Source organism: Pseudorca crassidens, chromosome 10, assembly GCF_039906515.1.
Source record: "Pseudorca crassidens isolate mPseCra1 chromosome 10, mPseCra1.hap1, whole genome shotgun sequence".
Taxonomy (NCBI): domain Eukaryota; kingdom Metazoa; phylum Chordata; class Mammalia; order Artiodactyla; family Delphinidae; genus Pseudorca; species Pseudorca crassidens.
Genome location: NC_090305.1, coordinates 29,809,949 through 29,836,486, shown reverse-complemented (window position 1 = coordinate 29,836,486; position 26,538 = coordinate 29,809,949). Strand labels below are relative to the sequence as shown.

General features: G+C 40.7%; 1 protein-coding gene across 6 annotated transcripts; it reads left to right on the top strand.

Annotated features, from left to right (window-relative positions):
* Positions 1-3: 3 nt before the first annotated feature.
* Positions 4-26,538, top strand: SLC25A27 (solute carrier family 25 member 27). Of its 6 annotated transcripts, none has more exons than XM_067752764.1 (10): positions 4-321; positions 2,830-3,021; positions 4,807-4,891; positions 8,488-8,610; positions 10,809-10,921; positions 14,520-14,604; positions 19,001-19,093; positions 19,701-19,803; positions 21,681-21,714; positions 24,892-25,299. In XM_067752764.1, exons 1-9 carry the CDS (start codon positions 216-218, stop codon positions 21,708-21,710), a joined length of 930 nt encoding a protein of 309 aa, XP_067608865.1. In that variant the 5' UTR covers positions 4-215; the 3' UTR covers positions 21,711-21,714; positions 24,892-25,299. The 6 variants fall into 6 exon arrangements, 4 of the variants coding, with proteins under 4 accessions (XP_067608865.1, XP_067608866.1, XP_067608863.1 ...); XM_067752765.1 differs by having other exon boundaries at positions 25,159-25,283; XR_010946798.1 differs by lacking the exons at positions 19,701-19,803; positions 21,681-21,714; positions 24,892-25,299 and adding exons at positions 16,282-16,459; positions 17,064-17,204.

The following is a 26,538-nucleotide window of genomic DNA, read 5'->3' as shown; positions in this document are numbered from 1 at the left end:
GTTTTGCGAATTCACCCCACTGGGCTGCTCAAGCCCGAGGCTGCTAGGGAGAGGGTGCAGGTTCGGTGGGCCCATCTGGCGGAGTCGAGCAAGGGAAATGGTCCCCGCCCCGCCGATCGCCGGTTGAGGAGGAGCCGCTCTGGCCAGGTGGCAGGCCAGCCGCGGCGCGGGGCGCGGGCCAGAAGGGGCGTATCGTCCTCCCGTGCTGCTGCTGAATGTCGACTCCGGAGGATGAGGAGAGGCTCTCGCCGCTCGCCCAGAGATGGCCCCGCGCGAGCAAGTTCCTCCTGTCGGGCTGCGCGGCCACCGTGGCCGAGCTAGGTACCCGGCCGTCCAGCCTGGGCCTCCCCCGCGAGTCGTCGAGGGGTCGCGCGGGGGTGGGGGACCGGGCGGGTGGCTTCGTTTCTGGGTGGATGCAGCCCTCTTGGTCCACACCTGTCCTGCAGGTGTGGCAGGGTGGGGGCAAGGCCAACCTTGTAAGGAGGAGGGATTGGAGGTCACGAAGGTCTCTTCCTTCCAATTTCGTCTCCCTCGGGTGTGCTATTGCGCCTGAATGTGTCCGTTTAGAAGCTTCCTGAGCTGTCATTCCTCTATAGGGATCGTTTTCTCTTTCGTGAGGATGCCCTTTTTAAAACCCAGTCCACTCTTCATCTTTATTGAGGTCATCTCTGTTATTTATATTCTTATGCAGCGTCACTATATCGTTGTGTTTTGGGTCCAAGTTGTGAACCCAACCTGTGGGACTTAAGTTCGTTACCCATCACTTACCGAGCATCCACTCAGCATCTGCCAGTTGACCTCTTTGCGTGGAACTCATCTATACTGTGTTTACCTTGCAGGACTCTGAGAAGTTAATAATATATAAACGTTAAACCCAAGGCAAGGCAACCGCTAATTGCAACACTGTTATGACAGTGCTGGAGACAGTAGAGATAGAGTTCAGAAGACCCAGCCCTGACCTTCTTACAGGCTGGTGGGGAGACATGCAGAGACAGACAATTACATTATGCTACTTATTATAATGAAGATGTTATTAAGTATCATAAGAGCAGAGAGGATGAACAGTTACATCTGCATAAGCAAGTCAGAGAAAACTTAAGGGGCTACCTAGAGCAGAACTATGATGCCCTTGCAAGAACAGGTGGTGTTTCTTCCAAGAATTTTGTGACTGGAGTGCCTGTGTTTTCCCTGCCTTCACTGTGCATTTTAAGATTACCCTTTCATTTTCTTGCCTGTTAAAAAAAAAAAAAAAAAAAAGGAATAGCTTGGATGTGTAAATGTTAGTTTGTCCTGTTCTAAAATGAGTGTACTTTGTATTTCCAGCAGAGGCAGAACATGATCTGTTGTTTGCCCTTAGTGCTCCTCCACTCTTGCCCTTTGGACCCTCTGTTTTTTTTTCTTTCTCTTCTCCCAAAGCTGATGGCAAATTTTTATTATTCATTGTTTCTACTGAAATACAATTCATTAACTTAAACAAATTTTAAAAGCAGATTGCTAAATGATTAGGTATGTTTCCGGTTTTGTTTTTTTTAACCTGATGTTCCCCCTGTGACCAATGGCTTTTGTAAAGGAACATTCCTCCTGTTAAAATTTCATGGAGAATTGAATGGGGGAAGGGGAATCAAAATATGAGATGGTTTTGAGTACAAAATGATTTAGGATCAGAACCTGAAGCATTATTTAAATAACCAGCAAGAAAACCAAAGTGATTTTAAGAGGCATAACCTATGCTAATATAGAGGTGCCTATATCTTAAGACTTTTCAGGTTTCATATGTCAACAGAGGATTGCTTAAATTCTCTATGTGCACACAACTTGTGTTTTAGAAAAACCAACAGCAAGATAATTAACTTTTCCAAAGACCAGTGGTTAAGACTGAATATTCTCTTCCCCCGTCTCTGTGTTCTCTTGGAAAAGGCATAGCTATGGTTTTGTATCAGGTGGTGGTCACTGAAAAGATTTATGTAATGTCACTAATGTTAATGAACTTATCTGAATCATTGTGTGTATAAAGTTATGAGCTTGATCTTCCTTATGTGAGCCAGTTAGCTTCACTCTGTTTCCAGGTGAGAGGTCTATCTCTAATTCAAGATGTAATCATTAGGGAAAAATTTTTCAAGTACAGGTGGTATTTGTAAGGAAGCCATGCATAAAACTCATCAGTGCTGGAAAACCAACTCAACATATTCCTTAATTGAAAGAATATTGAGCCTGCCACCCTTTGATATAAAAGACACGATAAACCCTATGTTGCATCTTCTCTTTCTCAGACATCAGGTCAGTGATTCATCTACATGCAAACATCACCCACGAAATGACAGAATTCAGCTTCATCTGGCATTTATTAAGAACCTGTCATAAGTAGTACAGTATTCTAAAAGTCGCATTGGCTCTTAATCATGGTTGCAGTCCAGGGCACATCACAGGCAATGGATACTGGAAATTATTCACATTGGAAGGCAAACATTAAGGACTAAAGTAGGTTTTGGACTGAAATTTCTGACTGAAAAAGAACCCAAGGGCTTGTCACTTTTTGCTTTCTTTCTGGTGCTCTGGGGCTGCTCTGGGACAGTGATTCTCAAATTTGGGAGTGTATAAGAATCAACTGATGTCTAAACCCCATCAACCTACTGAGACTCCACAGGCGTGGGGCTAGGAAATGTGTAATTTTTAACAACCTCCCTGGCTGATTCTGATGTATTCTGAAATTTGAGAATCACCCATCTTGTGCTGACTAAAATATGGGTCCTGTGATTTTTTAAAAAATTTTGTTTGTTTCTCTGAATGTTATGGGTTTCCCCCTCGTTTTGTTTTTGTTGTTGTTGTTAGCAACCTTTCCCCTCGATCTCACAAAAACTCGACTCCAAATACAAGGAGAAGCTGCCCTTGCTCGGCTGGGAGACGGTGCAAGAGAGTCTGCTCCCTATAGGGGCATGGTGCGCACGGCCCTGGGGATTGTCCAAGAGGAAGGCTTTCTAAAGCTCTGGCAAGGAGTGACACCTGCCATTTACAGACACATAGGTATTTATCTTGATTCTAGCTGGTGAGTTTGTCACGAGTTCTGTGTTTGTCTCCTCTGCTTTCCTGTTGAGCTGTGTTCAAAAGCCAGCTAGTTTTCTTCTGCTAATATGATAAATGAATATAAGGTTATTAAGGAATTATAGCCTTAGGGTTTTAGAAATGCATACAGAAGTATTTAGGGATGAACTGTCATGATGTCTCTAATGTAATTGAAAATAATTAAGCAAAAAAAAAAAAAGAAGCAAATATGGTGAAAATGTTAGCAATTGATAAATCTCCATGATAGATATATAGGGAATTGTATTATTTTTCTCTACTCTTCTGTATGCTTGAAAATCTTCCTAATAAAAATGTTTTTTATTTAAGTTTAAGAAAGAAAAAGATGAATAGTTGATTTTTTTTCCACTTGAGGAACTTTAAACACAAAATTAAAAATATTTTTTTTACATTCTTTGAAAATTAAACTATATTTGAGTGCAATGCCTCACCAGTCTCTGTTCCATGTGTCAGAGGCCAGGTTGATCTGAAAGTGAACAGGGATGACTGTCTAATCCAACCTTGGCAATAGAGTAAATGCAACACAGGTGATTTTTTCCTCAGTTCCCAGGCCACCTAGGTGGGTCCTTAGTCACTCTGAAAGGAAAGTAGTTGAAATTACACTGCTGCCAATGAGAACACTTTTCTGCTCTGCTTCCAAAGGGGCACTCACATAGATAGGAGTTGCTGAGTTTGCAGCTTGTGGACAGGAGAATAAACTTGCCTTCAAAAGGAGATAGGACGGGTATGGCGTTTTTCTTCTCTAATCATAATCATTCCTCAAATACGTAGGGACCCTTGATCAGAAAAGTGCCCAGTACTAATGTTTACCAGCTCTGTGTTTTTAAAGCTTCAGTTCTCCAGATGAGCAGGTTAGAGTGTATTCACCAAGAACTGTCCAGAAGTGTGATTAGACTGTTATTGTTTTGGTGCTTTGTATGTTTTTGAATATCTTAAAATACTTCATTAAACTTCTTCAGATATCAAGAAAAGCTCTCTATATGAGTACCATGTACTGATTTTCACAATTTTTCTTTTTTATTCTTTTTTTTTTTTGATAGTTTCTCCTTGCTTCCCATTATCGTCTTGAGTTTTACTTCTTTTCATTTGTATTTTGTTGACCACCATCTGTGGTTTTACAGTTAAGATTCATTTCATATGTTTGACACTTGACTGAAAAATTACCTTAACATAATAAATTATCCAGTGAAGTTGTGCATGTTTACTGAGTGAAAATGCCTGCTGTGTACCAAGCTCTGTACTAGGGCATATAGTATAATGAAAAGACACAAAACCCGCCTTGAAAGGCTCATGGTCTGATGGGAAGATGAACAAGAAAATCAAGTTAATTTCTAATCAAGATGATAAATGCCGTATTAGACACATGCCTGGATAGTTCTGGGGGATCAGAGAAGCATGGCAGGTGCAATGACAGCCTAGAACACTGGAGGCCAGGTCAGAGGGCACTTTTTGGAAAACATGTTCTTTGAGTTGAGTATTGAAAGAATAGGAGGAGTTAGCAAGTCAGGAAAGGGAGAAGCCATTCAAGAAAGATTAGATAACACAGGAGAAGGCCCGAGGTTTTAAAAGGCATGCCCATTTGGAGAACCATCAAGACCAGGTGTCTGAAGCCTAGGGTGTGTCAGAGAAAGACACAGCTAGAGATGTTGACCAGGCCATGTCAAAGCATCCTCTTGTTTTATTAAACACAGGACCAGATTCACCCTTTCAATGCTCTGTCTTGCACAGTGTACTCTGGAGGTCGAATGGTCACTTACGAACATCTCCGTGAAGTTGTGTTTGGCAAAAGTGAAGATAAGCATTATCCCCTTTGGTAAGTTTTGTTTTGAAAATAATATACTGTATTGTACAACAGAGGGAATATAGCCAATATTTTATGATAACTACAAATGGAGCCTAACCTTTAAAAATTATGAATCACTATATTGTACACCTGTAAATTATTTAATGTTGTACATCAACTATACTTCAATTAAAAAAGAAAAAGAAAATATACTAGTGCCCGGAAGGTTTTACTATTTATCCATTAGATTTGTATAAAATTGTGCATTTGTACCAAAATTGCCTCAAGGTATAGGCTTAAAATAATAAATAATTACAATAAAAATCCAAATAATTGAACATTTACTGCATATTGTATACAAACATACATGTATATACCTATATAAAATTATGTATATATTATTTAATATTTTAATATTAAAAGAATTCTTATGGAGCACCTTCTTTATGCCTCTTTCTACTGAGAAACCCTAAGCTTTAGAGTCAAACAGACATGGGCGCATATTCCTGCTCTATTTCCATGTAGCCTGGGCAAACTACTTCACCTTTTTTATCTTCAGTTTTCTCTGCTCTGGAAGTTAATACCTACAACCAGGATTTTGTTTTTGTAAGATTAGATGAGATGATGAATGTAAGTGCCTATCGCTTATAACATTTAAAATAGAAACAGAGAAAAATAGGTTAATACAAGTAAAATACACAGAACTCCAGTAGATCAATAAAAAATACATAAAGAACATAAAAGGAAAAATCAAGAAAGGATATCAACAGGCAACTCACAGAAGAAGGAATGTAAGTGTTCATTAAACATGTAAAAATGTTTACATTTACATGTAAAAATGTAAAAAACCTCACCAGTAATCAGGGAAGTTAATTATAAGCACTTTTAGCCATTAAACTGTTAAGGGGAATGTAAGTTACTATAACCTTTTTGGAGCATAAAGTTTACCTGTTAAAATTTTTTTTTTTTTTTAATATTTATTTATTTATTTGGTTGCACCGGGTCTTAGTTGCGGCACGCATGTGGGATCTAGTTCCCCGGCCAGGGATCGAACCCAGGCCCCCTGCATTGGGAGCATGAAGTCTTAACCACTGTGCCACCAGGGAAGTCCCTAAAATTTTTAAATGTGTAGTCCTTTGACCTAGCAACTCCTCCTTTATGATTAGAATCATTCAGAAATATTTGTACCTATGCATAGTCTCTCACACACACACATGCACACAAAGATATGGACTGTAGCAGTGTTGATAATAGCAAAATTTTTTAATTTAAATAACTAGCAATTTGGAAGTAGTCAAATAAGTTATGAGACATTTATACAGGGAGACATAACACAGCTATTTGAAGAATGGGTTTTATATGAAGAACATATAAAGATGCCTATAATATCTTTTTTGGGCTGAAAAAAAAAATCCAAGTCACAACTGTAAGAAAAGGGCAATAAGTAGAATTTCATCTTCCAGGCAAAATCTCTTGGTGCTGTTTTTGAAAAATTGTAATGTTTTAAGCTATACTAGTTGCTTTCCCAGAGTTGGAGAAGGAATAGATTAATAGTTCTTGCATTCTGTAATTTCTTCCAGATGTGAAAGGGTTAGGTAAGGAGTTCAAAGGAAACATGTCACCGAAGCCAGCTCTCAGGGTGGATTGCCTCCGTGTCCTCTGACCCAGTCAGAACAATTCACTCAGTCACTGGGTCTTTACTGAGTGATTATGCTGTGTCAGTCCTATACTTAGTACCGAGGATATAGTGATGAAAAAGGCATGGTCCTCCGACATAGTCCCTGACTAGACTCACGGTAATAGACACAGATGCCTAATAAGTAGAATCATGTAACAATCACACAGGAGGTGTGGTTATGGGATTCGAAAAGAGAAAAACCAGTGGTAACATACTGCACCCATCGCTGTGAGGAGAAACAGTCATGCTCATAGGTGATTGGTGGGAGCGTGAATTGATACAAGTACTGTGAAAAGGAACTTGGCAGGATCAATCAAATGTCATATAAATGTTCACATTTCTTAGTGAAGAGTTAGCTGCTTATATAAATTATGGAGTGGTCATAAAATGGAATGCTATGAAACTGTTTTTTAAATGAGGCAGCTCTATATGAATTGACAGAGATAACCTTTAAGAGCAGAACAGTATACAACCTGGCATTCTGCATTTGTACTTTTGTTTTGTTTGTTTTTTGCTGTACGCGGGCCTCTCACTGTTGTGGCCTCTCCCGCTGTGGAGCACAGGCTCCGGACGCGCAGGCTCAGCGGCCATGGCTCACGGGCCCAGTTGCTCCGCGGCATGTGGGATCTTCCCGGACCGGGGCACGAACCCATGTCCCCTGCATAGGCAGGCAGACTCTCAACCACTGCGCCACCAGGGAAGCCCTGCATTTGTACTTTTAAAAAAGATACTTTATATATACGCGCTCGTGTGCACAAGCCGTCAGTTGTAACTTAGTGGTTAAGACTGTGGACTGTGCACTCAGACTGCCTGGGGGTTACATCTTGGCTGTACTCCTCACTGTGTGAGCTGTCATTTAACTGCGTTGTGCCTCAGTCTCCTCACCCGTAAAGAGGAAATAACAGTGGTACTAATGTCATAGAGTCTATCTGAGAATTAAATGATATTTGTAAAAGTGCTTAAAACAGTGCCTGATGTAATGCATTCAGTGAACGCATTGTTATTATCTCTAGAAAAGTATAAGAGAAACTAGTCGTTGCGATCACTTCAGAAGAGGGGAACTGGGGATAGGGACCCTTTTCTACTCTGTACTCATTTGTACCTCTTCAAATATTGTTTTAGAGTACAAAGAAATTAGCTACCCCACTCCCCCCAAGAGGCCACTGCCATAATCTCAGTAGAAGATGACTGGGGCTTGTCCCGAGACAGGAGCAGCTGGAGCAGGGAGAAGATGAAGGATTCAGGGCATGTTTAAGTACAATAGCCTAGACTTGTTCCCTGTTGGCTCCAGGAGGTGAGGATGAGGAAGAGTCCAGGGACAGAAAGAGTTTCTTCAAAGAGAGGAGCATTGTCAAAACCCCTTCCCCTTGGAAAACTACTAAAATAGTAATCCATAAAATTTGACTTACCCGGGCTTCCCTGGTGGCGCAGTGGTTGGGAGTCCGCCTGCCGATGCAGGGGACACGTGTTCGTGCCCCGGTCCGGGAAGATCCCACATGCCGCGGAGCGGCTGGGCCCGTGAGCCATGGCTGCTGAGCCTGCGCCTCGGGAAAGGCCACAACAGTGAGAAGCCCACATACTGCAAAAAAAAAAAAAGAATTGACCTACCAGCCTTTGTCTGTTAAACTGATTACATCAATGCTGTTTTTATTCTCCTGTGGTCAGAATTAAACTGTAGTTAAACTATGTCTTTGAAGCAACTGCCCTTCCTTTGAATTTCAGGCCATGAAAGGCCCCTGGCACTTCAGATTTGAATTTCGACGCCTCCGGGTCCTTGGACCCTCCCATCAGTAAACAGACAAACCTCTGTGATTTGTCTGGGTCTATTCTTTGCTTCACTGTGTCTTAAATCTCTTACGCAGGGGCTGTACCAGCATGTTATTATTCCCTACAGAATCTGTGAAATTGATAGCAACCTTTAAAAAAATGTATCCCCTTTTATAATTAGGAAATCAGTGATTGGAGGGATGATGGCTGGTGTTGTTGGCCAATTTTTAGCCAACCCAACTGACCTAGTGAAGGTTCAGATGCAAATGGAAGGAAAAAGGAAACTTGAAGGAAAACCACTGCGGTAAGTTCTCCAACCAATGAGTAACTTTCCTTTCCCCCTTGAACATTCCCTAATGACTTATGCATTTTTGTAACCCAACATTCAGTAAAGACATTAATTCTGACTCTTAATTTGGAAGTGGTATTCACTAAGGGGAGAGGTGAGATGGACCTTTTCTTTGCCTGACAATGTGTACATGTTCTCTACCAGACAAATTGTACATATGCAAGCTTTCCCAGACAAGGCAGCTAGATTTGTCCCCTACTGCAGCTTGATATAAAGAGTCTGATCATTAACAGTTGCCCTGGTGTGAATTCTGATTCTGCCACTGTGGCTTGGCATTGTGGAAGTCACTTAACATTTCTAGTCTGTTTCTTCATCTTTAAAAGGGACTGTCTCAGATGGTTTGACAGAGTGCCTGGCTCATCAGGTGCCAGAAAGCTTGCTTTCTTTCCCTTTCTCTCTGAAGGAAGGGAAACAGCAAGGTGAACCTTGCAAATTGTTCCTCCTTCCCTAATTTCGCTCCTCTTTTCCCAAGTTTTTATTATTATTATGCTGTTCTGATATAAAATCCTCCTATTGCACTACCCTATATTGTCAAAGTCTGCCTTTCTTCAAAGGGCCTCTTGTTCAACAATTTACTAAAATACCACTTAGGCAGTTTCCCCTGGGAAAGGGGCAAATCTTGCAGATAGATAGACAGACCTCTCCCAGGAAAGAGGAGAAGTGCAGGATGCCCTGAGTTGAGTATGAAGGGGTCTGATCCTCTGAACACTGCAGTTGTGCCACTGAGCCAGAGGTCGGGGGGGTTGGGGGCCTCATTTGGAGGTTCACCACGATCACTGCCCTCCGCTCTGCTGCTCTTCCAGCTGACTCAGTGGAAAGTGGGGTTGGGCTGTGGCAGTCCAGGCCCCCTTCCCAACAGGGAGATAAGTAACATGTACAGCAGAGGAGAAAAGGGTACCGCACTGACTTAACCAAGTAGTTTACAGAATCCCAGGACCCGTTTTGTCGTCCTGTAACAACTTCTGATTACTATGTAGCAGGGTGAAGTAATGTTGCCTTGGTTTGATACATGGAGAGAAGGAACCGTTGGGGTCCAGCAATGTCTGAGTTTTAACTGATCATCTCAATGTTTTTCCTTCTCTGTCTCTAATGTTGGACATTTTGGGTTTGATATAATAGAAAAAATATTTAATGTTGTAAAGAGCATGAACCTTGGGATCAGACAATCTGGAATTCAAATCCAGCCTTTGCCACATTTTAGCTCTGTTACCCTAGTCAAGTTCCTTAACCTCCCTAAGCCTCAGTTTCTTCAGATGAAAATTTGAATAATAATACACACTTCATAGAGTTTTCAGGAATAACTTGTATCTTATGTATATAAAAAGTCTGGTGCTTAATAAGTGCACAATAAATGTGCAATTGTTAATGTGACCTCATTCGTGAGCATATTTCTTATATAGCATAATAGCAATTATGAATGTCCTTCTTTTTGGTAAGACTCAGAGAGTTTAATGCCTGAGTAAAAGCCACACAGCTAGTAAGTAGTAAGATGGCATTTGACACCAGGTATGTCTGACTATAGAAAACCCAGGCTTTTATTTTATGTCATAGGTTTCCACATTCGGTTCATGGTTCAGCACCATTTTTCATCTGTGTATAGAAAAATGTGCAAAATAAAGGCAAGATAATAAATTTTCATAAAGCCCAAAGTATTCAGTTTTAAGAACTCTTATGAAATTTTCCTCCCTCCTTCTTGGTCTAAAAATATCACTTCTTTTATGAGATGATATGAGAACTGATTTTTTTGATGTTATTTGGTAAAATTACAAAATTTGAAGGTCTCCCACAATACTAGTAAAATGAACTCAGAGGTCTGATAACCACTATTCCTGCCTATAGTTAATATGGGCACAGATGATGTAAAATATCAAGAAAGGAGTTTTCATCTGTTTAATAATCTGAGAAGAGGATGTCACAGTTTATAAATATCTCCATAAAAAAGTGTTTAAATCAAAAGTTGGCCTTTTTTTCTAAAGAACTAATAAGTTTATCTGGAAATTAGACTTACGTGGATTGCTTTAATTTCTAACAATTCTAGATAGTTAAGATGTTACTTTACTCTAAATCATAACGGCTATAGGCAAAGCTTATACAATTGCATTCCAAACACAGGAACGCATAGAGTTTTCACATTTATTATTATTTTCCTTTAGATTTCGTGGTGTGCATCACGCATTTGCAAAAATCTTAGCTGAAGGAGGAATACGTGGGCTTTGGGCAGGCTGGGTACCCAATATACAAAGAGCAGCGCTGGTGAACATGGGAGGTAATGGAAACTTCGTTGAATTCTGCGAAGTCCTAATCGCCTTCATCATTTTAATTATAAGCACTCCATCGGGGAAAATGAGAATATGTATTTTATTATTTTTAATAATATGTACTGGCAACAGTCTTCCTTTATGTTATAATGTCATAATTGAATATTTTCCCTAGAATATTTTCACTTTACTCTATGCTGATATATGAAAAGGATTTCCTAAAACTAGCAAATTGTGACGATAAGGAGATAATACCAAACCATTTCTAAGGGCTACGCTCCACACCATACCTTCCTCTCAGATTCAAACTGGTATATGTACCGTATGTGATGGTCATTAAATGCAGACTACAAATCTTTCCCCCCAGTAATCCTGCTCCTCTTGCCGTATAATCCATTCTGTACAGCTGGGCACCTCAGGCTGGAAATCTGAATGTTTCCTTAACTCATCCCCATCTCTTGCTTCCCATATTCAGTCATTAATTTCTCCTATCTTCTAAATATTTCTTAAATGCCCCCCCGCAGTATTATGCTAAGTGAAATAAGTCAGACAGAGAAAGACAAATACCATGTGATCTCAATGTGGAATCTACAAAACAAAACAAAACAAAAGGAAAACAGACTCATAGATGCAGAGAACGAACAGGAGGTTGCCAGAGGAGAGGAGGGTAGGAGGCCAAAATAGGTGAAGGGGATTAAGGGGTACAAACTTCCAGTTATAAAATAAATATGCCACAGGGATGTAATATGCAGTATAAGGAACTATTACAATAATATTGTGATAACTTTGTATGGGGACGGATGGTTACTAGACTTATTGTGGTGACCTTTTTATAATGTATGCACATGTCAGATCACTATGAAGTACACCTGGAATAACCATAACATTATACATTAACTATATTTCAATTAAAAGAAAGTTTCCCCCCTCATGTCTACTACCTTAGTATCCTTAAAATGACTGTTTTTACAGTAGTAACCATCAAAACACAACTAGACCACTGCCACAGCCCTCTAACTGGTCTCTTCCTCTGCCCTCAAATCTGTACCCAGTATCCATCGAGCTTTATCTAAAATACAGATCAGAACATGTTATTGGTATCTTTAAAACCCTTCACTGGCTTCTTATCACTCAGAGAATAAAGTGGAAATTTCATAACATGACACAGCAGGCCTGTATAATCCAACCTGTGTCTTCTGGGGTTGAGCAATTCATTGACTCTGGAGCAGAGAGGGAAGCAGAGTCCAGAGCTAAAATGTTCCACTGCCCGCACACACCAGACTCTTCCTCACCTCTGTACTCTCTGTCCTCATCCCTCTTCTTCTGTTTAGTTTTCTTCTGCAGATCGTTTCATACACAGCTGAGGTGTCTTCCCCACCCGTGTACTTTACCCAGACCTCCTGCAGCCGCCCCTCCCAGGTCACGGTGTGTTAGATGCCCCTTTATATGTTTCCATAGTTCCCCGTGCTTATCTCTGTTACCGGTTTTACCTCATTTCATTGCTTTCTACTATGTGTCTATCTCCTCCTCTAGATTTTGAGCCCCCTGAAGGCAAGGACTATGTTTCATTTTTCTTCATTTCCCCAGTCCCTCGTACATAATCAACAGACATTTAGTGAATGAATCAATGGATGGAAGACTCCTAAGACCAAAATTATATGATTCTAAGAACCTGATAAATAGCATTTTTGAGAGGTATAGTAACATATCACTCAAACATCAAAGGGAGTAAATCTATTTTATATACTGCTATTTCAGTCCGTTGATGTCTGCTGCATCATATTGGTGGATATTTTGGTTTTCAGAAAACCTTTCAGATTGTCGTTCTCAATTTATTGCTTCAAAATCTACTGCAGCCCAGATTTCTCTTTCAAGTTCCAGCTTATCTTAAATATATCACTTTGAGTGTGTCCAAACCAAGCTCATTTACTAAATCACTTCCTTCTCTGTTCTTCCCAATCTCAAAATATGATATCATCATCTTTTTGGTTGAACAACCCAGAAACCTGGGCCTGATTTTGATCTCTTTGCTTTCCCTTGCTCCTTACAGCCAACCAGTCACCAAATCCAGCCAGTTCTGTCTTGCATACATATCTCGAGTTCATCCACTTCCCTTCATCCCTGGAGCCACTGCTCTGTCCAAGTAGTATTGATCTCCTCCTACTGGACCACTACAAACGTCTCCTAACTAGTCTCCCCACGTACAGCCATTTTGTCCCACTGTGCATCTGAAATTTTTCTAATCAGGATCACTGGGGCCTATCATCTTACCTTAAAACATTTAAATTAGTCCATTCTCATTTTCCCATCTCCATAAATGGCAGCTGTGTCCTTCAGATTGTTCAAGCTCAAAACCTTGCCGTCATTTTTGCTTCCTTTCCTTCCCTCCATATTCAATCTGCTGGCCAATCCCTGTTGATCCTGTTGATTCTGTCTTCAAAACACCCGAACTCTGACCAGCACTCCACAACGCCTTTATCCAAGCCGCCATCATTTCTTATCCAAGCCGCCGTCATTTCTCATCCAAGCCACCATCATTTCTTACCAGAAGAACCGCAACAGCCTCATATCTAATCTGCCTTTTCTGCCGATAGTCTACTCTTAACAGAGCAGCCAGAGTGATCTTGTAAATCGTGGCCCCGGTCAGTCACTCCTTTGCTCAAATCATCCCCTTCTCCAACTCTTGCTGCCTCTGCTCCTGTTAAACTAGTGTTCTTGCTGTTCTTCTAACATACAAAGCTGACTTTGCCTCAGGGCTATAACACACACTGTGGCTCTGCCCGGGACGCTTTGTCATAGATATCTACAAAGTGTAGTTTCCCAAGCTTCCTTAAGGTATCTGCTCAAATATTATAGCGAGGTCTTCCCTGATCACCCTATTTAAATTCACATACACCAACCTTCCCCACCCTCACACGCTCGCTGTCCCCTCTCCTTGCCTTGTCTTCAGCAGTCACTACCATCCGAAATGCCATGTGTTTACTTACTTGTTTATTGTCTCAGCCTCCAATAAAGAATGGGGATTTTGTTCATTTTGTCCACGGCTCTTTCCCCAGAGCCTAGAATAGCGCCTACCACACAGCAGGTGCTCAGATATCTGGTGAATGATAAAATGCATCTACCCATTCTTACCTCTTTCCAATTCCCTTCTCTGTACTTTGGTGTATGTAATCTTTACAAAACTCCAGTATTGGGATCTATCCCTCCCCTGTTTAAAACCCTTCAACAGCTCTTCATTGTCATTAGGAAAAAAGTATACAAAACTTAATGTAGAATAATGACCAGGACCTTTTGTTTAAAGTGACAGAATCTCAACTCAACCTAACTTAGGCTAAAAAAAGGAATTCATCAGCTCCAACACTGAAAAGTGCAGGGGTTGAACTGACTTTAAGCAGAGCTGGATTCAGATGTTCAAATGATATAATTGGGTGTCTGTCTCTCTTCCTCTTTTCCTCCCCCTCCATCTGCTTTCCTCTGCTTGAGAACAAGAATGGGATCTTTCATCCTTCTACACATTCCTGCCCCATTCTTAGCACATTCTTGACACAAAAGACATTCATTGTTGAACGAATGATATTTAAGCTTTCATTTTCTATGTATTGCCAGATTTAACCACTTACGATACAGTGAAACACTACTTGGTTTTGAATACACCACTGGAGGACAATATCATGACTCATGGCTTATCAAGGTAAGACTGTTTTAGTTTGTCTCTTTCTATTTTTTCCTATCTCACCCTTTCTTCCATATTTGGCATAAATTCTAACTTTTGTCTCTTTCGATTGAGAACCTACTGATATGACCCTTAAAGAAAGGCAATAGTATAAAGAGCAATTATATAAAGAGCAATTTTCTTAAAAGTTTGTTGCAGTTAAAATGGGGAAGGGAGGGGCAGAGTTGCAGAATGCTTCAGGTTAAACCTCCCCAAATATTTGCACCTTGATGGGGCCATCCCAGGGTCAGATTCTGATAACTGATTCTCCAACTCAATTCAACGGGTATATCTGAGCATCGTTTAGGTTAAAGGCACTGTGCAAGGCCCTGCAGTGGATACAAAAGGTAAACCACACTCCTTCCCAGGGAGTGTACCAAGGGGAAAAAACAAGACTAGTGTAAAAAGACTGCACAGTAAGTGCTAAAAGAAAGGAACTAGTTACTGTAGAGTTGGGGTGGGAGGTGCAGAGAGAAAAAATAACCGCTCAGAAGGGCCTACGAAGGAGACAGAATTAGATAAGTGTTTTGAAGGGCTGTGGCTTGTGACGGACAGAGACACGATAAAGAAGAGCATCCTAGGAAAGAGAAACAGCTTAAATTCTTTGCAACACAAGTTCAAATTATCCATTAGAGTGAGTTAACTTTATAGATGTCGAGGGTCCTTACGATTCTATTTAGCTTCTGATCCTGTTTCCAAATTCTAGACCCCTTTATGCTATTTAGACAACCCCAAAAGTATGTGAGAAGTGCCAAATTAGTGATATCTGGAGACATACAGATAGACATAAACGGTTCCAAATTTCAGGGTCACCTTAATATTCCTAGAGTAGTTTTTCTTCGTTCTTCCTCTTTTTTTTTTTTTTCTTCCTCTTTTAAAGTAAGTGTTATCTTTAGTGCCGCTAGGGCAATCTTTCTGTCTTTGCTCAGCTTTCTTTCACATTCCGAACTTTCCTCCAGGTGTGTTCACAAGCGACACCATATTTTCTGTAGCCAGTAGTCCAGCCACCTCTTTCACAGAGAAGACTGAGGATTTTAGGCCTCTGTCCTATAAACATCCTTAGGATATCTGTACCCACCCTTACAGTCTTCCCTTCACTATCTTTGTCCATGCTGTTCGCTCTGCTTGTGAGACTCTTCCCCAGTTTCTACCCAGTCAATCATTCTACCCATATCATCTTGAGAGATACTCTTGTCTTTCAAGAGGCTTGTCTGTTCAGTGTTATGATCTATTCTCGGAGCAGGATATTCAGTTCTAACAGTCCCACGGTGATGTTACCTCTTGTTTCTTTTTCATTGTCTTTCTACCCAAATGGTCTTCAAAATGCCACACTTCTAACCTAAGATTCAAGAATTTCCCAGCAGGTGTAAATCTGCCTGACGGACCCGACTCTACCTAATGGATCTGTCTTTTTTGGAAAGACATAGGATTTCCCATCACTGTGTTCCAGCCCTAATCTGAAATAACTTCGTCTTACTTACTCTAGGTCAGGTTTTGAGAAAATGGGGTGACTGGTACTTGGTTCCTTCTTGAGCTCCATACACTGGATCAGGTTTTTAACTGGGTTGGTGGGAGTCTGTGGGTACGTAAGGCAGCTTGAAAGTCGCTAACCACAGACTCACAGCTAAGTAGGTAAACTGCTGTGCGATCTGGAAGTTCTGCAGGCTGTGTCACAGGGTAAAATGAGCGATCGTGGAGGTTCGAAGGGGATTGCAGCCGTGCAGTCGAGAGATTGATACGAGCCGTCAGCATCTGAGGGAGAGGAATCTGGTACGAAGAAGAGGAGTAAAAGTGGTGCAAGCACTGAACCATGGGCTCAGAAATGGCTAAAACGGTAAATTGTATGTTATGTATATTTTACCACAATTAAAAACAATAGTGTAAGTAAAATGAAGTTCTGGGGTGAGGGAGGAGGAGCAGAAGACTGTGGCTAGGATTTTAGGGAGGTGGGGAGGCAGGTGGCAAAGTACGTTACTACGGGATGCAGCAGAAAGCTGGGGTGTTGAATTAATTCAGGCAATTATACAGAACAGAAAAGCCAAAAAAATTCCCTCTTCCCTCTTTTTAAATCACGAGGCTACTGAGAGGTAAAACTGTGCAAAAGGTTAGCTTACACTGTGTGATGATCACAGATGAGCATGAGTGCTGATGGACTGTTACAAACTAGCCTTGCAGATGGCCATCTGGTCTCCTAGAGAGAACAGAAGACTTACCCAGTCACTCTCGGTCCATTATCACTTTAGCCATGTCCTGGGCCTCACTTTGGGGTGTTACTAGCAAGGAGTGATAAAGGTCAGTAGCAAAAAGCAGCAATGTTCATGCCAAGTAGCTTGAGGAAACTGACGTTCCTTTTACTCCTCTCTCTTCTCATTTTGACCATCTTACCTGAGGCCTCCTTAATATACTGTTTGCTCTCTTTCAATATATTTTTTTTAAAGGAGCCTAGCCAGATCACACTACCTCCTCAAAACAATTTGATAAGGGGATGAGGCAGACCACTGGCAGCTGCCCCTAAGGTCTCTGTGTGCCACATGGGGCGACAGTTGCCAAAGGGCGTTCTTGATGTGGTTATTATACAGGTAAAAATAAATCCTTTAATAGTAAATTAATTAGTTAGTGACTACTAATTAATGAGGGCTACCTACATTTAAAAAATAGAATTTATTAATAATATTAACACTCTGGTAGAAGTCGTTTCTACTCTTGGCTCTTATGTGTGAAGCAGAGCTGGCACCCAGCCTCTCTGAAGCAAATGGACGAGTAAAAATGTAGCGTTTCCCTCCAATCTTTTGAGCCAAGAGGGGGAAATTGTGTACCTTTTTCTATCCTATTTCTTTGTTCTTCCTTACCTCTTTTTTTTTTTTTTTTCCTTACCTCTTGATTGATCTTGTATGCTGTTTCTAGTAGACCTAAGTTTTAGAACGTAGGTGAATTTTGTGTTAGTTGAGACATTTCTATGTAAAAACGTGAAGGTATATTAAAATAAATGATATTAAACTTGGACTTGCAAAGTATCTGAACAAATAGGAAAGAATGTTAAAAGAGCAGCAGTCTACACCTCCTGGGATATATATGGTGAAACAGTAAGTTCTTTCCACATAGGCAATGCCTGTCATGTGGACAGAGGCCCAAGAAAAGTTACATGCACGGTCGGGTCATTTGCTGGAAGATGTAAATAGGTCATATGCGCTCCTTCTCTTGAATTCAAGAATTCCTGAAGTGAGTTTCTACTTTGAACAATCAGTTCTGACCTGCAAGAGTCATAAAGAGCTTGGGGACTTCCTGCTGCAGCAGGTTAGAGCAATACAGTGTGAAGATTCCTAATGCAGCTTCAGCCGCCCTGCCACAGAGCCTTCAGACACTTCAGAGGCCTTGCTTGGCATGGAACTCAGGGATCCTTATCTCTGGGAGGTACTTGATGTTCCAGAAGGACATAAAAGTTTTCCACAGTTTTTCTTTCTAGCTTTCCATTAGCCCAGTCTGACCCCCCGATCCCAGTCTGTGGACTTAGCTGCCACCTCCTGGGTCCTGGGCCTTCCATTTCCTGTGGTTCAGGATAGCCACTCCCCCTTCTCGTCATCTGTGTTTCTCCTGGAAAAGTTTACAGCAGTTAATGGGTCCTCGGGTTATGGGATGTCGATAATGTTCCTGTATTGCCTCGCTCCTGCCCACACTCATAATGAACTGATGGTGGTCTCTGCACTGTTCAGTCACTCATTTACAGAATCTTGATTTACTCTGTAGTGGGTTGGCCACATCCATTTTGTCTGTCTTGAGTAACTGACCAGAAGCCTTTCTCAAGAGGGGGTAATTATGAACCAAATTATGTGATTCCCCCACTTACGATCCTTTCAATGACTTCCCTTCGCATTGAGAATAAATCAGACTCCTTAAATTAGCCTTCTCTGCCTGCTTCTTTAGTCTCTCATCTAGCTGGTGAGAAGGAAGCATCTATGTCGAGACCTGCCGTCACCCACCAGCCTTTCCATGACTGCCTGTTAACCAGTTACTCCCTATCATGTGATCTCATTTTATTTTTTTCATAGCACTAACCACATCTGAAATTATTCATTTCTCCTCTGCCTCTCCCAAGTAAGTGCCTTGAGGACAGGATCTTATCTGTCCTGTTTACTGCCTACAAGAGTGCCTGCCTACAGCAGATGTTCAATGTATATTTGTTGACTGGAGATTCTTCTTTTTTTCTACCTCTTTAATGAATTAATTTATCATTGATTTTAAGCTAAAACAGCATTACTACGAAGAATATTATAGTACTAGATTTATTATTCCATTCTTTCTAAATATCAATCCCCTTTCCTTAAAATTTAGAAACTGCTACATATTATCTTTCGATTTCATTTATTTGTATCTATAGTTTATGTTCTGGACTGGTAGCTTCTATTCTGGGAACACCCGCTGATGTCATCAAAAGCCGAATAATGAACCAACCGCGAGATAAACAAGGAAGGTAGACAGAAAGTCTTCAGTATCCATGGATCTGAATGTCTGTAATAATATTGTTCTTTAAAGACCCTTCCCTGTATTTATTCTTGATGGAAATGTATTTTTGTGTTTACATGTGTTCAACCGGGAAGTTGTTTTTATGCAGTTACCTGCTTTGTGTCTGATGGAAAAGTACTGTGCCTTTGGGGAAATAAGCTAATTTACCCATCATGTTATTTAGATGCAAGGTGTTTATTATGACCTTGTTGTTTTCAAAGAGTTTTTGAAAATATACTCTGCTGAGAATTTCCAGAGCACTTCCTTCAGAAGCTTAGGACTTAGAGGTAACATGGGTAATTTGACCTGATATAAAACAGTATGTTCTCTCTGGAAGAGATCGGGTGGAGTGAATTCTAAGTTATCAGACCAAGGATGGGGTGAATCAGGGAACTCAACCTTGAAAATATCTTTAAACCCAAAAGAGGTGCTCTCTATATAAAGAACCACCAATATTATTTTTTCTAAGCTAGCAGAAAATAGTTAAGTAACTTTTCTTAGACCATTTAAACATTCTATTTATACATCTATTTACACATAAGAAATTTAACAAAATTGTCTTCTTTCCTTTTTAGGGGGCTTCTGTATAAATCATCAACTGACTGCTTGATTCAGGCTGTTCAAGGAGAAGGATTCATGAGTCTCTATAAAGGCTTTTTACCCTCCTGGCTGCGAATGGTAAAGTTAGGTTTTTCCTGCCTTTGTTTTTGTTTTCTTTATATTGATTCTTAAATCACTTTTCCTTTCTAAATATTTTCCTTTTCTCTTCTGGCTTTTGGCATGGTTCTGCCCCCAATCATGGTTCTTTCTTTCTTTTCTACATCTCTTTTCATTTTCTTTTACCTCCAAGTCCCTTGGTAGATTAAGGTAAAATAATTCAGTTACATCAGAAATGAATAGGTTGATATTATGTTGTTAGAAAGCCAGTGGATAGATTGTTCTGAAATGTAAAGCCTTTTGCTATTTAGCCAAAATATTATACTTTGAGACAGGTATACAGATTTCATTACTAGAGACCATTCCTATCAAAATGCTACTGTTTCAAACAAAATTAGTTACTTTGATGATAACTGTTGCATTACCCATTAATACTTATCACCACAAAGCTCTGCTTAGGAAGGAAACATTATATAATTTTTATTTGGTCTAGATGCTATTTTTTATTGAAGTGAACTAAGATGTAGAATTAGATAGACTTATGGAAGTAACATAACAAATATAATAAAAACAAGGTACTCAAGTATTTGGTAAGTTTGAACATATTTGAAAGAATGGATGAGTTATGGGTTTAGAAATTCAAACAATCAATACTTTACACAATACGATATAATAATATTAACTGAGCACCTACTCCATGCAAAGCCCTGTACTCAATGCCTGGCTTTGGGATGAACCTAAGAGTCTCAGCCCCTGCTCCAGTGCTGGAGCTTCCAGTCCAGGTCAGGACAAACACTGAGTAAGAAACCAGCAGCAATGAGTGGAAGAGTCGGGGCCATGGGGTGGGGATCCCTGGTGCTATCAGAATATATGTAGCAAGTAAGGACAGCCTGGGAGATTAAGAAAACCTCCTTGGAGAATGGACTTCTGAATTGAGATGTGAAGAATGAGTAGGACTTTGCCAGGTCAAAAGGGCAGAAAAGAACATTCTAGATGGAGGAACTAGATGGAGTGGACAAAGAATATGACACGTTCAAAGAACTGAAGAAAACCCAGCTGTCCAAGGCATGGAGACGTGGAGGAGAGCAGCACAGGGTGAGGCCAGAGACAGGCAGGGGCCAGATCAGGAAGGGCCACAGGACCCCTGAGAGTGAGGGGCATTGGCTTGATGACGTGTGCACTTGTAGCAAGACCATTCTGGCTGCCATGTGGGTTGAGGAAAGACCAGGAGTAGTGACAGATGACAGATAATGATAACTTGGACTGGAATATAGCAGTGGGGACAGAAGAAGATAGAATTTTAAAATGTTTAGAAAGGAGCTAAAAAAGAACACGACTGGATGGGGAAATGGTTGGAGAAGGCAAGGAAAAGTCGGGCTTCATTCCCAGATTCCTGCCCTGAGCAAACAGTGATATAATTTCCTAAAATGGGGACCATTTGCAGGGAAGAAGATTTTGTGGTAGAATGACAAGTTTAGTTTGGATATGGTAAGTTTGGGATACTCATAGGTCATCTAAGAAGAGACGTCTAGATGACTAGCTTAATATATTGGCCTGGATCTTAGAATCATGAGGATGGAGATTGAGATTTGAGCACTGTCTACACACAGATAATAACTGAAGCTTTGGGGATAAATGACAGCACCAAGGGTAGTAGGTATCTATCTATTAACATGAAATTAATAGCCAAAGCCCTTGGCAATATCTGATACAAAAGCATACCTAAGTTGTGAAATACAATTTTGATTGTCTTGATTGTACCTTGAAGTTATCTCAAATCTGTGGCTATTTAATGGAAAGGAAGATATTGACTTGGCCTGCATGAACCAGGCACTATTACAAGTGCTGGTAACACCAAGAAATAAGATGTTTATTTTTTTTTTTTTTTTTTGCGCTAGAGGAGCGTACAATGTGATGGGAGAAGATAGACACGTAAGTAGTTAAAATTACAGAAATTATGAAGCTAATATTCCTAAATCACTTGGTATATGGCCAGTGCTATGCTAACCATGCTCTCAGATTAACTCACTGAATTCTCCCAACTATCTATTTAGTAGGTTACTATCATCTCTCTCTTCTATAGAGGAGGAAACGATAGCATAAAGTGTCTGAATAACTTGACTGGTCCGGGTGGTTAGTAACTGTGGAGGCAGGGACTCAAACCCAGGCAGTCTGACTCCAGAGGACATAGTCTTACTAAAGAGGCTACCAGTGCTGTGAACAAAAGAGGAGAACGCAGGTAGTGGAGTAAAATGGCTTGAACTCTTTGGGAAGTCCCAGAAGGCTTCCCAGAGGTGATATTTGATCTGAGCTTTGAAGGATCAGTAGGTGTTTTCTTGATCAGTAGGTCAAGAAAAGCATGAGGGGGCCACATGAGCAGGGGCACCAAGTCATGTCTGGTGAACTGCAGAAAATTCCGTGCGGCTGGACAGTAGGTCCTCAGCGGGCAGGTGGTGGGAGGGAACGCTAGAGGAGCACTTAGGGACCAGGCTGAGAAAGATCTCGGGGGGCAAGTTCAATAGTTTAGGTGAAACTCTGCAGGTAGCAAGCATCTGTTTGAACATGGAAGCCATGTGCTAAGATTTGCTTGGGGACAAGACTACTGTGGCAGCAATGTCAAAGCTACACTGAAAGCTAGAACGCAAGAAAGGGCGTTTCGGCAGTGGTCTAGCCAGGAGATGATTGTAGAAATGGAGAGGAGATGGATTCCAGGAACATTTGTGCTTGACTCCACAAGACTTAGTAAATGATCAGATGGAGAAAGGGAGGGAGAGAGAGAAGGAAATGGGACTTTGATGTTTCTAGTGTGAGAGACTGTGAGGACGGGGGAGACCACTGATGAAAAACAAAATCGGTCAGGAGAAGTGAGGGGCAGGGAGAATATCACGTACAAAGGAGCGCTGAGACCAGCTGATCTGACCCATTCTCTTTATACATGAGACTCACGAAGTATAAATGACCCCCAAAATGAGTGCTTAATATATGACAAGCTCTGTGCTAAGCTCTTTGCACACATTAATTATTTTTTTAAGTCTTACAAGAACCTAGTAGAACAGGTGGGGTTACCCTCCTTTTTCAGATTAGAAAAACATGGCTCAGAGTATAGAAGAAACTCGCTCAAGTTCATGTAGCTAGTATATGGCTGAGCTGGGAGTTAACTGCAAGTCTGTTCAACTCTAACTAAACCCATGCTCCTAACTAAGACAGTATACTGAATTTCTCAAGATCCTACAGCTCATTATAGAAGTTTTAAAAGAAAAGAGACAGGTCGTGGTGATGGAGAAATGTTACCAGAGACAGGCTGGATTAGCACCAAAGATGACCAGGGTGGCACTGCCTTGATCTATCACAGTGCAGAACCCTGAGCTTAGAAGCCTAACTCCTGAGCACTTCCGAGTAAACTGGCCTTGCACATACAGATACCCTTCAGCCCAGCTCGTTGAAACCGATGACTGGACCACAACGTTGGCTCAGCCACACTGAGAAATACACTTGGCCAGTGATCCAGATGCTGAAGTCCTCTGGACAGCTAACTTCAAGCTATATGGGGGCCAAGTTATACTCAGAAGGTTGCTTGCTGAACACAGAACAATAACAGGAAGAGCTTATTTGTGAACTTAATATTGAAAAAGATACACCCAAGAGCACTTATGTGTTAAGCCCCACAGTAATAGGAATGGAGAAAAACTTTTTTTTCCCAGCAGTTACGACAACATGGGTTCACATACACTTGGATTATTTTCGGTGGTACAACTATGCCAGTGAGGAAAAAACAAGTAAAAGCATGTCCTGGCCACACGCGCGTCTACGAAGAGTCTCAGTATATCCCGTTTATATACTATGCGTGCTACTTGGCTATATGATCTTCCTCTAACTCCTCTTCAAAACCCAGCTAAACCCAATCCCAGTTCCTTCCACTAGTTAGAGAAAATATGACCTCGCTTTGCTCAATCCCTGATGAATATTTATTTCATTTGCATATAGTTTGGGTGCTATGAAGAAGTCTGATTACCAGAGCAAGTAGGAATGATTGCCTAGTCCATTCTTAACTAAGACCTCTGCTTCTAGATCCAATTGCAGTCATATCCTTGGCTCACTTCATTTTTATTGTCACAAGACTGTGGTTTCGTCACAACTTCTTTATTTTGTCTTTGTCTTCGTACATTTCACTAAGATGTCGTCTCCTAAATCCACTATTATATTCTCAGTCTACCAGTATAACTTGCTCAATATTTCCAAACACGAATGACATAAATATCGCTTTACAAACTTTCTAACCAAATACATTTTACATTCTAATTGCTTAAGCTTATTTCTCCACTCTAATGTGATCAGAGTTCCTCTCTGATCAATATTACCCATAACCTATCAACCAAACCAGATGAGAACTGGATCCGAGACACACTTTCTCTGATGGCTGCTTCCAGTGTTTCCTCTGTGATTTTCCCTCTGTGTCTTTAGCGTTTTCATCTTCTGTTACTGAACAATCCTCATTCCCTTATAATTCCTTTTGGCACATTTACACCTTCATAGTCAGTTCTTTCTGAGTTAAAAGCCCTTTTCTCCATTTAATGTGAATTTTTATATTTATTAGGTGATACACCAGGTGTTGGTTTTATGACCTAACTCTCAAAGGATAATCTTTCATCTTCACTTTCAAGTTCTTAAGTGCCCCCTTGTCATGCTCCACATGTAAACTACACGTAGAGGCAAGGAGCCCAGCCTAGAATTCAGGCACGCTGAGCCCTAGCCTTTTATCCAGTAACAGTCAGTAAAAGGAACCCTGGAATGGAAGCCAGAAGCCCATGGTCTAGCTCCACAACATGCTAACAGGCATCTGATTGCTAAGTCTTAGTGTCCTCATCTGTAAAATAGGGATATCAGTACCTTTCCTTTCCATTGTAAATGGTTCAGAGAAATCTGTGAGAAATAAGACATGAAAATGCTTTGTAAATTATAAGGTGCTCTACAAAGGTGAAATACCAAAATACTTGTTTTCAGCCTAAGTGGATTCAAAATGAGTTCATCATTCAAAGATGTGTATGCATATGTGTAGAAGATTTATAATTGCTTTGAAATATGCACTAACTTCTTTGATTAATCTTTCAGACCCCTTGGTCACTGGTGTTCTGGCTTACTTATGAAAAAATCAGAGAGATGAGTGGAGTCAGTCCATTTTAAGCCCTTAAAGATGCAGCCCTTAAAGATACAGTGTTCATTATCATTGAAACGCGGGCATCTGCAACATACACCCCCTATTATTTCTACCTCTTTAGGAAGACACCTTACTCCACAGAGACTGTGATTTATAGGGGGCAGCACTTTATTTTTATCTGGAAACCCAAGTTCTCTTTGACTCCTCTTTTTGTTCAAAAGCAATCTGATTGGATCACACAAGGCCTCCCAATGAGACCCAGCCCAGTGTTTTCTAAGGAAGAGTCAAATCCCGACCACTTACCTTTAGCAAGAAGATTCGACCTTCGAGATGCTATTCTATGCTGAAGAGCTTGCTTAGAGGAGGAAATGCCAGAAGGGAGACAGCATCTTAGACCTGAAGCAGACAACAGTAATGTGGAAAAATACATACGTACATAATGACCACGGAACGTATTTAACCTGTCGTGTCAGTATTTACGACTGAAATTTGATAATTCACTTTTCTGTTGCCATTAAAGTGTGCATACTTTAAATTAAAGGGAGGTGAATGAATAAACAGTTTGAGATTTCCCTAGTGTTGAAGGAAGTTGATGTACCTTTTCTTGCCAGGAGGATGAAAAAAAATCAAGTTGAGATGATGTTTGGATCTCAAGGGAAGAAGCCGTTTTCCGTCAGTGCCCTGTCGTTAGTTGATCTGTGTTCACTGGTTAACTCGCCAGCACACAGGCTAAGGACTTCCTGACAGCCACCGACCACATCTTGATGAAAACAGAAAAGAGTCTTTGCTTTGTGACATATCCCATTCCAGCTTGAATTTGTCACTAGCTCTCAAGAATCTCAATATATGAAAAACGCAGTTTATTTGATTAAAGCTCGAGTGGACAGGTCCTTTTAATAAAGAAACATCTGTTATCATCAGCCTCTCAGTGGCACGTTAACAGCAAAGCTAAGATGAAGTCAGTCGACATAAATCCTTTCTTAATCTCCCCTTCCCTAACGCTTAGGGTCCTAGAGAGAGAGAACTCAGAAATCACACTAAAGCTGTCTCTAGCCTGAATCTTATTCAATTTGACAAAGCCTCCTGCCTAAAAAGTGATAAGTATAAACTGCTTATGGTGTACAGTTTTGTCTCCAATCACTAAATCACATCCCTTTTCTTAGAAAGGTGAGAGATTTCTTCAGATTCACCTCTATACCACCTGTTCCCCGCAACCTCAGACAGTGTGCATTTCTGGATGGATGGCTACAGTTATGGGTAGAGGCTGTAACTGTCAAAATAGGAAAACCCCAAAAGCTGAGACCCAAGAAAGACCGTGGAGCTGACCAAACAGGATTTATCATGGGCATGAATGATGTGGAACAGAAAAAAGTTTACAAGTACCCTGTGGTTGCACTGATGTATAATCACTGCCATTTAAGAGGGGAAGTATGCTTTAAAATATATTTTAATGTGATGTACTAATATGCAGTGGTTTATTGTTTTTGTAGAATTTACAGAATGTGAAGTTTAATCTCTTAAAATCTTTCGGTGGTCTACTTTTCCATTGCATTTGTCAGTCTGTATGAATTGAGTTGTTAAATATATTTAAAATAATATTA

Bases quoted from the DNA above. Each gene is read 5' to 3' on its own strand.
- SLC25A27 (XM_067752762.1), top strand. From the start codon at position 216: ATGTCGACTCCGGAGGATGAGGAGAGGCTCTCGCCGCTCGCCCAGAGA. The intron at 8,611-10,808 runs GTAAGTTCTCCA...ATTTTCCTTTAG, and splicing joins CTTGAAGGAAAACCACTGCG to ATTTCGTGGTGTGCATCACG. The intron at 10,922-14,519 runs GTAATGGAAACT...ATGTATTGCCAG, and splicing joins AGCGCTGGTGAACATGGGAG to ATTTAACCACTTACGATACA.